The sequence below is a fragment of the Acanthisitta chloris genome, unplaced genomic scaffold (assembly GCF_000695815.1).
Source record: "Acanthisitta chloris isolate BGI_N310 unplaced genomic scaffold, ASM69581v1 scaffold2406, whole genome shotgun sequence".
Taxonomy (NCBI): Eukaryota; Metazoa; Chordata; class Aves; order Passeriformes; family Acanthisittidae; genus Acanthisitta; species Acanthisitta chloris.
Genome location: NW_008678503.1, coordinates 24,559 through 37,443, shown reverse-complemented (window position 1 = coordinate 37,443; position 12,885 = coordinate 24,559). Strand labels below are relative to the sequence as shown.

Sequence of the window (12,885 nt, the reverse complement as noted above, 5' to 3'; positions counted from 1 at the left end):
TTAAACTTTAAATTTAAACAAATTTGCTTGAATTGATGTGGAAAACATGTTCAAATAGCCAAGTATTTCTTTCAAACACGAATAAGCAAAGTAGCAGCTACAAGTAGTGCTTCTGCCTTGAGTGTTTCATAGTATTTAACCAAAATCTACAAGTTTCTGTTAAGTTAAAGTAGCCTAGAAAAACATCCTTTTAATTGTTTCACAAATTTTAAAATCCACCTGCTTCTAAACTATTATTTTAGATGCTGCTTAGTAGAGATATAGCCAATTAGTGATTGGGCTGTGGCCACTCAAGACATGTATCTCTTATTGTTCAGAAGACTCTCAGGCTGCAGCAAGTGCCCAGATGTCACACCCAAAATGGAGGACTCCAAAAATGAAGTCAGCAAGTTGCAAAGAGGAATTTGAAAGTAAAAAGTGAAAGGCTGAGTCCTACCTGTCCTACATAGTGACCTGCCCAGGTGTGGGCTGTTGGCATAGGCCACCTGCATTTTATGGTCCTGGGCACAAATCTGCAGTTATGTACTCACCTCCTTCCTTACAAAATAATACTAATAAAAAAAATAACAGGAGGCCCCTGTTGCTTAGTTCAGTAAAGAAAAAATAAACTTATATTTAGATCTGTTTGTGCTTCTTTTGGAGCATGGACTTGAGCGCAAAGGAGAGGAGTGCCCTAATACAGGGCTGCTGGGCAGGCTGAGGGGATGCAGGGTGTCTGCTCCCAGGGAAGCTGTTCCACTTTTATTTAGTAACTTTTATTGGAGGTTTGAAGCCAAGATCCCAGCGGGCACACCGTAACTCCTTTGTCACTCTCTCCCTGGCCCATTAGTTGTACTGATACTGCTCCAGACATAAAGTGGGACAGCCAGTGTTAAAGAGAGATGCCTGAGGATGCCTTTCAGGCTTGAGCTTAGCCTTATGCTTGGTCCATGGTTGCAGATTGGAGTGACTAGGGGTTGTGGATATGGAACTTCTGCAGGGAGTGCCTGGGCTGCTGGACAGGATGAGATTCCTGCCAGCCAATACATCTCTTACATCCAAATGCCTTTTGAGAGAGATGCAGGTCTCTTGGAGCTTGTGGGGATGTGTTCCTTGATCATGAAAAGGTGGCTGAGAGCTTGGCATAAGGAGGGCCCTGGGGTTTAGAGGTCACACTTCAGGCAGGTATGAAAGATGGCAATAGCTGTGATATTTAGTTAAAAAAAACCTCTTTAGTATATTCCAGCAGGTTTGGGGTTTTTTTCATCTTCTACTAATCGAGAGTGGAATATGAACCAAAAAGGAACAATGCTACACACACTGCACTACACACTCTTAAGTACTTTTTTTAAAATGTGTGTGCTCAAGCTAGAACATGCTTTGTAATTTGTGTATTTATTGCAGTGAATTTTCTGCTCCTTCTGGCTGTTTTCTGTGGGTTTCAGCCCACTCACCTCCACAGAAGAATATACTGTGCATACGAAAGGAGCCATTATGCATCTTCCCTTAGGAGATTTTTTGTGTGTGTGTGTTCTGCTTTTAAATTACAATCTGTATTATTTATGCCAATGTTTAAAATAGCTTCCTGATTCCCTGGTTAAAGTATTCTGAACCTACTCCAGATACATTTTACTATGTACAGCTCCCACCCACCATCTTTTTTTATTTCAAGTCATTTTTCATGAAATAACATGCATGGCAGCCAGAACCCTGTGTTGCTGTTACATAGTTGTCGTTACAGTTTTCCAGCTGTATTCCTCCTCCCATGATAAACCGTGTTGCCAGTATTCATTTTTATCTTAGAATACACAAATTGCATTCCCTTAATCTCCCTTCATAAACAGTGCTCTGTAATCCTGTTATCATTATTGTTGACCTTTTTTGGAATTCCTCCAGGTTATTAATGCCTTTTTAATGAGAATCCTGGGATTTGAACTATTTTCTGAGTAATGTTTACTCAAGAATTGATAGATTATTTCCTTTTCTATTTTCCTTTACATCCCCTATTTCTTTTTTGTCTGACATCTTACTATGTTCAAAGTAGAACTATGCAAATAACTGATTTGGGAGTTGCTGCCAAGTCAAAACATTAAAGAAAATCTTCATTTCAGACTGAACAAAGACAGTATTCAATCTAAAATATTTTGAATGTTTGGAGATGGTTTTTGTGGTTTTGCCGCCTTTTTAGAAGAAGAAAGAGATTTGTTAGTTTTCATAATTAAAGCACAATTTCAAACAGAAACTAAAAATTCTGGTTTTCCATTTTCTGGCCATGTTTGGCTTTAAATCATAAATAGTTTCACTGTTCTCCAATCTGTGTTTTTTGGTGACCAAATCACTACCTAAAAGGTTTGTTTCCCTCGGAGTCATTGCTTTAAATACTTTTTGAGCTGTATTGAGTGGATAAGTTTATATATTTCTTGTGTTTATATACCTGTATTTATACATATACATGGAAAGCTAAGGGAATATCTTTATTTTAGTCATGCAAATCTCACTTGATTTCACTGTGGTACAAAGACATCCGGTGAGTGGGTGGTGATTGGGCTCCGAAGTGGAAGCTCAAGCATAAACAACAACTTTGCAGATAGTGGTGTCATTTTGAACACTTGGCCTGTTTAAGCAGTGGTATTTTACTTACTTTTATGCACCTAGATGTCTAAATCCTGATGAAGCTGTGGTTTAGATGCCTTCACTCTATTTTGATTCTCACTTGAAGTTAATGATTCAAGAAGAACCTAGGAGAAAAGAAAAATGCATGTCCAGTCCCTGTTCCAGTAAAGAAACTACAAGTAATAATCATAAAATAAAACTCAGCACCCAGAAGAGCAGCTACACAGAGGTTGCCCAACTTTGCCCAGAACTTTAGGTTGCAGAGCTTAGTTTTCTCAGGTGTGCTGTGTGCAGGGGTTGGGTAAGGTCTCCTGATGAAGATGGGAGCTGTGTGAAATTCAAGCCTGTTTGGATTTCACCCATGTAGCAGGGGTTAATGAAGGTAGCCATCCCAAGCTGTGTGGTTTTATGGAGGAGCTGGAGAAGGGCATGATAAGCTGAAAGGACAGGAATCCCATCTCTCCATCAAGTTCTTATTGCTGGATGCAGTGCATTTTCCTGGTAATGTGGTGGGGAGATGGTGTGCAGCCTCCTCCCAGTTCAAAGCTAAACCTGGCCCTGCTAATCCCAGGTGGATCCTTTCTTTCCCTGGTAAAGGAGATAGCAGAAAAGAGCTTTCCTTGAGCTTGTTTTGTGTGGAACCTAATTTATGTGGTCTAGTGTGAAATACGTGCCCTGGTCTTTAGAAAGAGGCACCAAACTGTTCAGCAGTTTTAAGGCCAACCTGCTTCTAGGCATGGCCAGAAACAACATTTTGACTGAGCTGAGAAACTTTGCAGATTGAGACTGGTGGGAGATGTTTCCCACCAGTTTAGGGAGAGTGCCACTTCCAAAATTCCTCTCTGAGAAATGGAGTCCTAGCATTCTTTAATGAATCCAGCCTCGAGTCATTGCAAGGTGGACATCATTTCCCCAAGGACCCTGAAATGTATTGCTTTTAATGTGACATAACAAAACAGGAAACCTACTCTATAACAGCGTATCTTATATATGCTGTTAGAGAAAATGTATTTAAAAGAAATTAAAGTTCTCCTGAGTTTCATATTTTATTAGTGTCGCAAGGCTTGTTTTGCTTCCATGCTGAGGCACTTCATTACAGGTCTGTGTTCCACCCTTCTGAGCTTCTGTAAATAATAGGAAGCTGTTGGCTTTCGAAATCTGGGCAGGCTGTGTCTGTTTGTTGGTGGAATACAGCTTGACCACAAACCCACAAGGATTAATAAGCTGAAAAAGCACAGGCTTCTTGTCTGTCATTTGTGCTTGAACAGTAAGAGTGCTATTGGAGGAAAAAAGCAGCAAATGATGGCAGATATAACTTGAAATGCATTGCCCTCAGACCTACCTTGGCTTTGTTACTGTAAAAAATATAGTTTAGGAAACCAGTCAATATACTGGGTAGGGTTTTGCTGTTCTTTACAATAGATAACACTTTATCAGTTTTTTGTAATCATATTAACATATGTGTTACAGTAAATATTTGATTAGCTTATTACACATTTTGCTTTTCATCCTGGGACCACAGGCTTGTTTAGTCAGTTACCTCCCAGAGGTGTTTCTCCTTCCAGTGTTTTTCTCCTGCCTGTTGAAAACATGTCAAACGGATTTATAATGTTCTATGCATATGATAATGAAAACCATGTGTCTTATATTAAGGGTGACTGTGCAGAATCTTTCAGTTGAATCAGGTTTAGCATGTGATTTCATGCATTTGCATATATGCTGTGCACACGTGCCTGTGCAGCTCGTTGCTGTTCCCCAGCCAGCTTCTCTCCTACTTGTGCTTGGGAACTTGATTTAGGAGATGTGTTGAAGGGGCCTCAGAAAGACCTTTGTTAAACTTCTGCCACCAACGTGACGGGAAGGCTGGGATCTTATCCCAGTCTGTGGTGGAGTTTGCTGCCTTTCTGTGTACTGCTAAGTCATCCCTGCCAAAGATGACATTTTCCAGTTCCTAAAACTACTTCTGATCAGCCTATCCATTTCCCTTCAAACAGACCAAATAGTACTGCCAGTTACATAAAAATAATCTCCTGAGGTGACACTACATGCTTGCTTATAAAAAATACTTGTCCGTAGGTGGATTTACACAAGTACTTTATAAAACTGTCAAATGCAAGTTCAGCATCATGTTATACAACTCTCGGTGTATTTTTTTTACATCCAGTCTCAATGTTTATATTGAGGTTGGTGCAGGAAAGCAGCATCCTTCCACCTCTGATAACAAAGAGCCATTTTGTTTGAACATGAAGATAAGTTTCCCAGATTGTTCCCTTCTGCTCCATGAGCATATGTTCCCCCTGACAAAGGTCACTTCAGGCTGAGAAGATTAAATTTATGGGAGCCATTTTTAAGGTGTTGTTAGAATGGCTCAAGTTGCATATAGAAGCACAAAAAAATAAGTAGGTCAGGCTGATTTCTGTATGAAGAATCTCCTTAAGATACATAAAGCAGCATAAAACTCCAACTTGTAATGCTCTTTGTCTGTTCCAGCATCCGCTTGTGGCTGCTTTACAAATGTGTGAATTAAAAACAATTAAGAAAAACACAAACCCAGATTACAGTGATATGCAGAATATGCATCATGGCTCTCAGCCAATATCAGCAATTAGTTTGTAGTGACTGTGATTTGAGAGAAGAGCTTGATTGATTGTGGTTTCACAGTATACATAGATCACATTCTGTATTCATGTTGAGATCTGCAATGCCCTTAATTTGCATTAGTGTGGTTCAGATTAACTACCAAAGCTATAGTTCGTAGATGACATCAGAAAACTGCTTAATGAGATAAATTTTAATTATTTGATAACAATCCTTCCAAAGTAAGAAGAATAAGCAAGACAGATGAACAAAAATCAAGATGATTAATCATGTGTAAAATCACATCTAGATCCAAATGCAGGGAAGCAGTCCTGCACTAAAGTCTTCTGTCTGGTTTTGAGCTGGAAGTCTCCTCACCCAGCAGGTTTGAACAATTTATGGAAAGTCCACACTGAAAGTTTTGCTCCACATCCCTTCTGACTGCATCTTTGCCAGCTGCCTAAGTTACCAGCTGTTACTGGACCATGCAGTCAGCTGAAATGGGATTCACAGATCTGTGTGGGGAGGGACCCTGGTGAGCAGTCAGGTGGACATCCACCCAGGAGTGGGGAGTAATGGGTTCAACAGCCAGTGCAATGGGATGGGGAAGGGAGGCCTGTTGGTACCCTTAGGATTGACCATGCCACCCACTCCTGTACCCAGCTTCTTGCCATCATTCTTGGAGCACAACTCACAAATCTGAGCTCAAAGACTAAGCCTTACATAAAACCAGAGAGAATGGTTAGGTCCTAAAATCCAAGATTCACAGCAGAAAGCGTGCCAGGCAGGAACACACCTCCACCAGCACACAGACTATGCCAGAGAGGAGTGCCCATCTCCCAAAATTAGTCACCTACTTGTAGCTCCAAGGGTGCCCATGTGCATGCCTCAGATTCACTGTGAATATCCATACTGGAGCTAGACATCTCTGTGAGTGCAAGCATCCAGCATGCTTCATTCCTTTGAAACACAGCCAGTGCTAGTGCTACCACTCTGTGTCGTGTCACAGCTGAGCAGTTAGAGCTTGAGGAAGATGTCTGAGTTCACTGCCCTCCTTAGACCAAAGGAGTTCAAATCCACATTTGAACCATGGCAACCTACTAGGCATCTTCAGCTTCTCCACCTTCCTCCTCATGGTTGTAGTGGAGACTATGAGACACGGGTAGAGGCAAAGCATGTGGGAGCAGCTTCTATCACCCCAAGATTAGAGCAGTCCCCATGGAGGAGAGCTGTGTCCTGTTCCTTGCTCACAGGGTAACATCCTTTTTTACCCAGTTACTGTTTGTTGTGAAATATAATAGTTAAGTCCAAGATAAAGAGTCTCACACATAGTCAGAGAAGTGGTAAGTCAAAGGTCAGGAACTGGAACCAAAAGCTTCTGTCATCTATGGGCTTGACACTGTGAATTGAGTACATTTCCCACTAGGAGACTTTGCCTTTCAGGGCATTATCTGGAAAGCCTAAAATGCTAAAGCATGGCTTCATCACTTCTTTGCAGCTTCCTTTTCTTAGGTTTGTCAGCACATGTGAGCAGTGTGGTTTTCTTTCCTAGATTGCTTGTGGTATACAAAATCAATCTTGCAGGAACAACCCTATATTAAATAGAAAAATAAAAGCAGTGTTTGTATTTCCTGTAAATATACTGCTTGTGCTGTTAAGTATTGGAGCTAGAGATGTAGCTGTGAGTTAAATGTTTCAAGATAAATTAAACCAAATCTAGTAAAAATATCAGTCCTTTCAGTAGTAGGCATTACAACTGAATTCCCTCTACTTTTCCAGCTGCTTCTAATAGCTTTGCTGGATATTGTTTTATGCAATCAGGCCCTAACTCTGCCCCTGGGGTCTCTAAATAAAGCTATCTAAACAGACAGCATGCCACTTACTCCTCTAGTAGCTGCACCATGTATCCATATTTTGTTCTTTTTGATGTATAATAGGATGCTTTTGAAGACAAGAAAGCTCAGCAAATTTAAGTGCTTTACATTCTGAGGACAAGCTGTCTCTGTTAGCACTGTTTTATTTACAGCTCTGTTCTCACTGACTATATGCAAAACTTGCGCCAAGACTCATACACACATAAAGAGGTCATGTTTAGGGAGTCACAAGATAGGTTAGCTCTGTGGTTTATATCCTTTGGCAGCTATAAAGCAATGATGAAGTTGCAAAGACATACATAAAAGGGCTAAATTTTATTAAGCTTGTATGTATTCTTGAGTTTTGGGAATGCAGTCCTGTTGCTGAGCTGTCAATGCTTCTGTCACAGATATTGCTTGAACGTTTTCCTTTTTACCTTACTATTTTGATAGCAAATGGGCAATAAAAGGCACACAAGAAAGTATGAGCTTTATTCTTACAGAAAGATTAAGTGATAAAGTGTAAGTAAAATTTTAAGATTGATGCCAGAAGACCATATGACAAAGTATCCAGCCATCTGTAATGGCTAGAAATAGCAGACTGGGATGTCATACTCCAGGAGTGCATGTGGGGTTATGTGTAACCTTGTGTAGGAAAGGTATATACTGTCTCTGTATACATATATGTGACATGGTATCTTTTGTGCTTGCATACTGTCCTGGAGGCCCAGTGTACCTAATTTATTTTGCATGTAAAAGCTGTGAATGTGATAGAGTCAGTGTACTGTGTTCTTGTCCTTGCACTATGGCTGAGGCAGTGCAGAGTAGAGTTAAAGGTGGAGCTTTTCTACCCCCGAAGTGTAGGTGTGGTGTCTGCCCTGCAGCAGTGGGATAAACACGCAGCAGTGCCAGCTGGAGGCACTACTGGCTTTGCACAGGCTGCTCTGTCTCCTCTCCTCAGTCCCGCCCCAGAGTCTGTAATCGCATCACAGGCAGGATGGGAAATTTGCGCTTGAGGCATTCGTAGGAGGTTTCCCAGTTGATTCCCGTGCCGTGCCAGGACAGCGTTAGCTCCCTGTGCTGTGCACACAGAGGAGCACACGCGTCTGCTGGACGATCATCACCCTCTGTGCCTCTGCCTCTGCCTGGGCTGTGCCTGGTCACAGGCAGCACAGCGCTCTGTCACGGCTCTCTTCTCTTCTCCCCCATGTCCACTGGCCTTGCTGAGTGCCGTGGTGCTGTCAGGCCAGGCGGGAGCTGAAAAGGCAGCACAGAGTGCGATGCTGCTGCAGAGCGCTCTCATCGCGGTCACTGCCCGCCCAGCAGCAAAGCACAGGCACAGCACACACTGCAGGATTTCGCTCCTTCTTCTCAATAACCATTCCCAGCAAGGAGCAATTCTGGAAAATGTGACGGTGCTTTGTTGGCCGTGCCTGTGTTGTTGCTGCCGTGGGTGTGCTGCTGCCCAGGTCGGGTGCCAGGCTGGCTCCTCGCTGCAGGCTCTGCAGCGTGGAAGAATATGCATGAGTGAATTCCAAATGAGATACTGCTGAAGCTGGTGACTCAACGTGTACCATCTTTCGCAGCAAAGGCTTGGTAAGACAGCCCTCTTAACAGGAAAGTCTAAACAAGTATTATGGCCAGTTAGGACAAAGGGATGTGTTTTTGAGAAACGTCAGTCTCTTGCATGGTTAATGCTGAATTAGTGGGCTGTTCTGGGGCTTACATGCGTGAGCTTTTGCAATCACATTGTCACAGTGACAAAAATAGTCGAGGCATCTTTAGGGAGCTGACATCCTGGAGAATGGCGTTAGGAGAATGAGAGTGGCCACGTTCAGCTCCTGCCTGCATTGCTGCTAGACAAGCACTTTCACATTTTTGTTAAGACATTTGTAAGACAGAAGTCACATGCAGGAGAATATGTTGCAATTGCTATTTTATTGATAGATGCTATGTTATTTTGCTTACAGATGTCTACCAAATGAGAGAAGATGTTTTTTTAAGTATCCTAGTAACACTGCTGTCAAGCTCTGCTACACACAAAACTGGCTTGAACATCACTAACACACTTGGAATCAGTACTAGCAGTGACCCCTTTAATTTACAAAATGTTCTCAAAGGTCCTATAAATAGCTGCATGCCTAATTTTAAACATAAGTAGTCTCCTGTGCTAAGTGTTAAGCTTGTGTGGAGCTGTTATTAGAACTGAGGCCAGAAAGGTTAGTCTGTGCTTCACAGACACAGCTCCTGGTCTCAGATGCAGTTCTTTCAGAAAGCTCTGCTGTTGGTGTGGTTGTGTTTCCAGGCTCCTCTGACTCCTGCCTAGCCTGGCAGCCCTTCCCAGTGTGGTGCTCCAAGCCAGGCAGGTCAGGGAGAGGCAACTGTTAAGCCTTGCTACCTTGAAATGCTTTCGATAGCGAGATCTGATTATGATGTGATCTACTTACCCAGAGATGAGCCTTGGCTAGGGCTCCTTCTCTGTGTGCCACAGCCAGGACTTGCCTTTGGAAAGCTGCTGGTGTCTTGCAAGTGCAGAAATGTTTTGGAGACCCAAACACCAGAGGTAGGACATCTGTATGACATGTTTACCTGTTTGAGTCTTGTTTGGAAAAGTAGTTTTGGGTGTGGTGTGGTAATAAGAGATATTTTGGTGTCTACTTTAATCTTGTAGATGGGAATGTTTTGTTTATCAGGAAAACTCTGTTGTAGTTTCTGACGTTATGTCCCACGATCATTTTGCTTACCCCAAGGAAAGGGTCACTGACATCTACATCTGTGGACATGATATAAATACTCCGTGAAAACAAGCGGCTTTGCTGCTCCCCCTCCTTCCCCTTGCAAACAGGCAAGTGGCTCTGATCTGGTTATGGCTCTGGGGACTTGGTTCTGATTATCAGGGATATTGTACTAGTTATGGAGCTGGTTAGAGGTGGTATAGCTGGGTCTCTGGGATCTCCTTTTGTAGAGCCAAGCTTTGCATTTGAGCACTTTGAAATTGGGCTGAGGAATATTCTGGGCTGGACTGAAGCAGAGACACAGAGAAATAGCAGCTGGTCTCAGACCTGATGAGGTGAAGCAAGTATTGGGTTAAATCAGAACATTCCTGATCCTAGGGCCAGTTGCTATGTGTTGGTGGATGGTAAGAATGGTTGCTAGCTGTTTCAGCCTCTTTAAGGCTGTGGAGACAGGTTCTGGCAAGGCCTTTTCCCAGTCCCAGTTATTCAAGGGTGCAAGATGCACCCATCACCATCAGCTCTGCAAAGGATTTAAGAGAGATTGAGCACTTGAAGGTCTGTCTGCCATGGTGGGGATGATGGTAGCTGCAGCTGCATCTCCTCTCTGTGGAAAAGATAGAAATAACGGGATTTGTGGTAAGTTTGCAGCTGCTGGCTTGGGAATATCTGTGAGTGGTACAACACCCAGAAATCCCCAGATGAGAAGTGCTCCTCCTGACCAGGTGCTTAAAGGATATTGGAAAGTTATTTCCATCCCCACAGCTAAAGCCACCATCTATTATTGTGGCTCTGCAGCATGAGACCTGGGTATGGCTTAAGACATTTGCCATTTGAGTGACAGACTGGGAAAAAAATCCTAACTTTAGGGTGTTTTTCTTTTCTCCAGAGGATAAGACTTTGTTAGTACATCTACTTACTACTGACCTGACCTTAGCAAAATGAGAGCTGTTTTCCTTGTATATGCCAGAGTTTGGTAAATAAAAGCTGCAATCCATAGAGAATCAGTAATCAAACAGATATTTAGCACTCAAGAAGCACCTGAGAGCTACACGTGATTATTGGATTATTTTAAGGTTATTAGAACTGCCTCACTATGCTTCTGCACCACATGAAAACCTGCATATGTGTGTACATGTATATACACATATATGCATATCCCTTCTTAGCCTGTACATGTTTATACCTATATACATGTATGTGTATGTCATCTCAGAAACCAAAGCAGAAGCAGCAAGTAATATTTCTGTTTGGTTTAATGCATGGAAAATATCCAGTTACAATTGTGTGTTCCTAATCACTGTGATCCTGAAGGAGCCACGAGAGTAGCCTCATTCATTTATCCATGGCTGTGAGAAAGCAAACTGGTTGTCACAACAAGTGTTTCTAACCGTCCTAAAATGGCTTCTGTAGCGTGAAGGTTTTGTGTCCAAACGTTTTTTCAGCTCTTGTTGAAGTGCCAGTTCTGAAGAAATGTTGAAAATCTGGAATAAATCCAGCACTTGTCCTCAGGGATGTTTGAAAATCCATGGAACTTCTGAAATTCACACAGAACAGACAAAGGAAGGATGCTTGTGATTCACTGTTATTTTGAAAACAATCTTTGAGTTATAATTTCCATCTTGTTTTCACTCTTCCCTTTTCCTTTCCAGGCAGTGAAGCTGATTTTAGCTCCTCAAGCAGCACGGGCAGTATTTCAGCACCTGAAGTCCATATGTCTGCTGCTGGAAGCAAAAGATCTTCTTTTTCTCGCAAGTAAGCAAAGCAATTTTTCCTGAATATTGCTAGTGCAGAGATAGCCTAAGTGCAAGGTCTTGCATTTTAGAATAATTTGGGTAGCACTAGGCTCTTGAGTAGAATTTACACTTGTGAGAACTATGATAGGAGAAAGAAAAAAAATGCTGTACTTTTTGCACAAAAAATTGTCAGTATGCCATATCCACTGACTGTTGAGGTTTTATTGTGTATTCCTAACAAGTACAGAAGATACAATAAAGTAAGGCAGAAAAGGCATTGGCTGGAGAGGAGGAAAGAGCAACTGGGTGTCTGTTAGTTAACAGCAGTACTTCTAACCAGTTAACCTAAACCATTTGGTCCTACCACTTTGTTTTATCTTTGTCATAAACTGACAGCTCAGCATGCATCTTTCCAGATCATGATCTTACTTTTTGTAGAAAGAAGTAGACAATATTGTCTTTGATATTTTTTGTTTTCTGAATACCCTTGCCCAACCTTTATGTAACTATAGCTACACGCAGTTTTTTAAAAAATCATATCATAGTCGTCAGACTAAATGAGCCTTTCATGAAAGATTTCTGTAAGATTTCTCCCTGTCGTGTGTGAATTGCAAATTGTGAATACAGGGGCACTGGGATGGAGCAGCGCACATTGCGTTGTGCCCACGCAGTCCCTGCTGGTTGCATTTTGTGGAGTAGGAGGAAAGAGTTGAAATTGACAGGACTGGTTTCCTGCCCTTTGTGGAAGAGCTGGCAGGCGGGCTGGGACCGGCAGCAGGATACTGTGTGCTTGAGTCACACAGACGTCTTCAAGGTCGCAGCGTGCTGCAGCGTACAGAGATTGCCAGTGGTGCTTCATGAGTGGTTTCCTATCTGTATCATAAGACTGATGGGAAATAAACATTGCTTAAGCTCTCTCTAGATTACCTATAACAAGTAAAGTTACTGGCTGTGGGGAAAAAAAGGGTTATGTATAATATGAAGACCTAAAATCACCTTACTTTCAGTAAGATTAGTTATCATTTCATCTATTACTGTACATTTAAATATAACTTCAGAGCATACTGACCTACTTCATTGGACAGAAGTCCTCTGTAATAAGGCTTCTTCAGATGCATTGCTGTGTTAAGCAGTCTGTGCAAGTTCTGCTGCACACTAGAGTTGATGTTGCACTGTATAAAGTGGAAAGAGATATCTCCTTTGCAATATGTTCTTTTTTAACTGTTTGACTTAACTCACTATGAAACATCTCAATATTGTCACAAACCACAGTCCTGTAGTTCATTGTAAAATAATTATAAAATCACCCAAACCACAGCAGTGTGGTGAAGGTTCACAGCAGCCACTCAGCCATCTGTTCCTTATAAACTGTTCCATTTGCAGAAAAGGGAGGAA

At 42.0% G+C, this 12,885-nt stretch overlaps 1 protein-coding gene across 1 annotated transcript in view; it reads left to right on the top strand.

Annotated features, from left to right (window-relative positions):
- The window catches only part of SYBU (syntabulin (syntaxin-interacting)), a gene marked incomplete at its 5' end in the record, with an annotated part of 40,260 nt that overhangs the window by 22,701 nt on the left and 4,674 nt on the right, over positions 1-12,885 (top strand). The window contains one exon of the mRNA XM_009076886.1: positions 11,407-11,509. Within this exon, the coding sequence (XP_009075134.1) occupies positions 11,407-11,509 (103 nt within the window). The remainder of the gene's footprint in view (positions 1-11,406; positions 11,510-12,885) is intronic.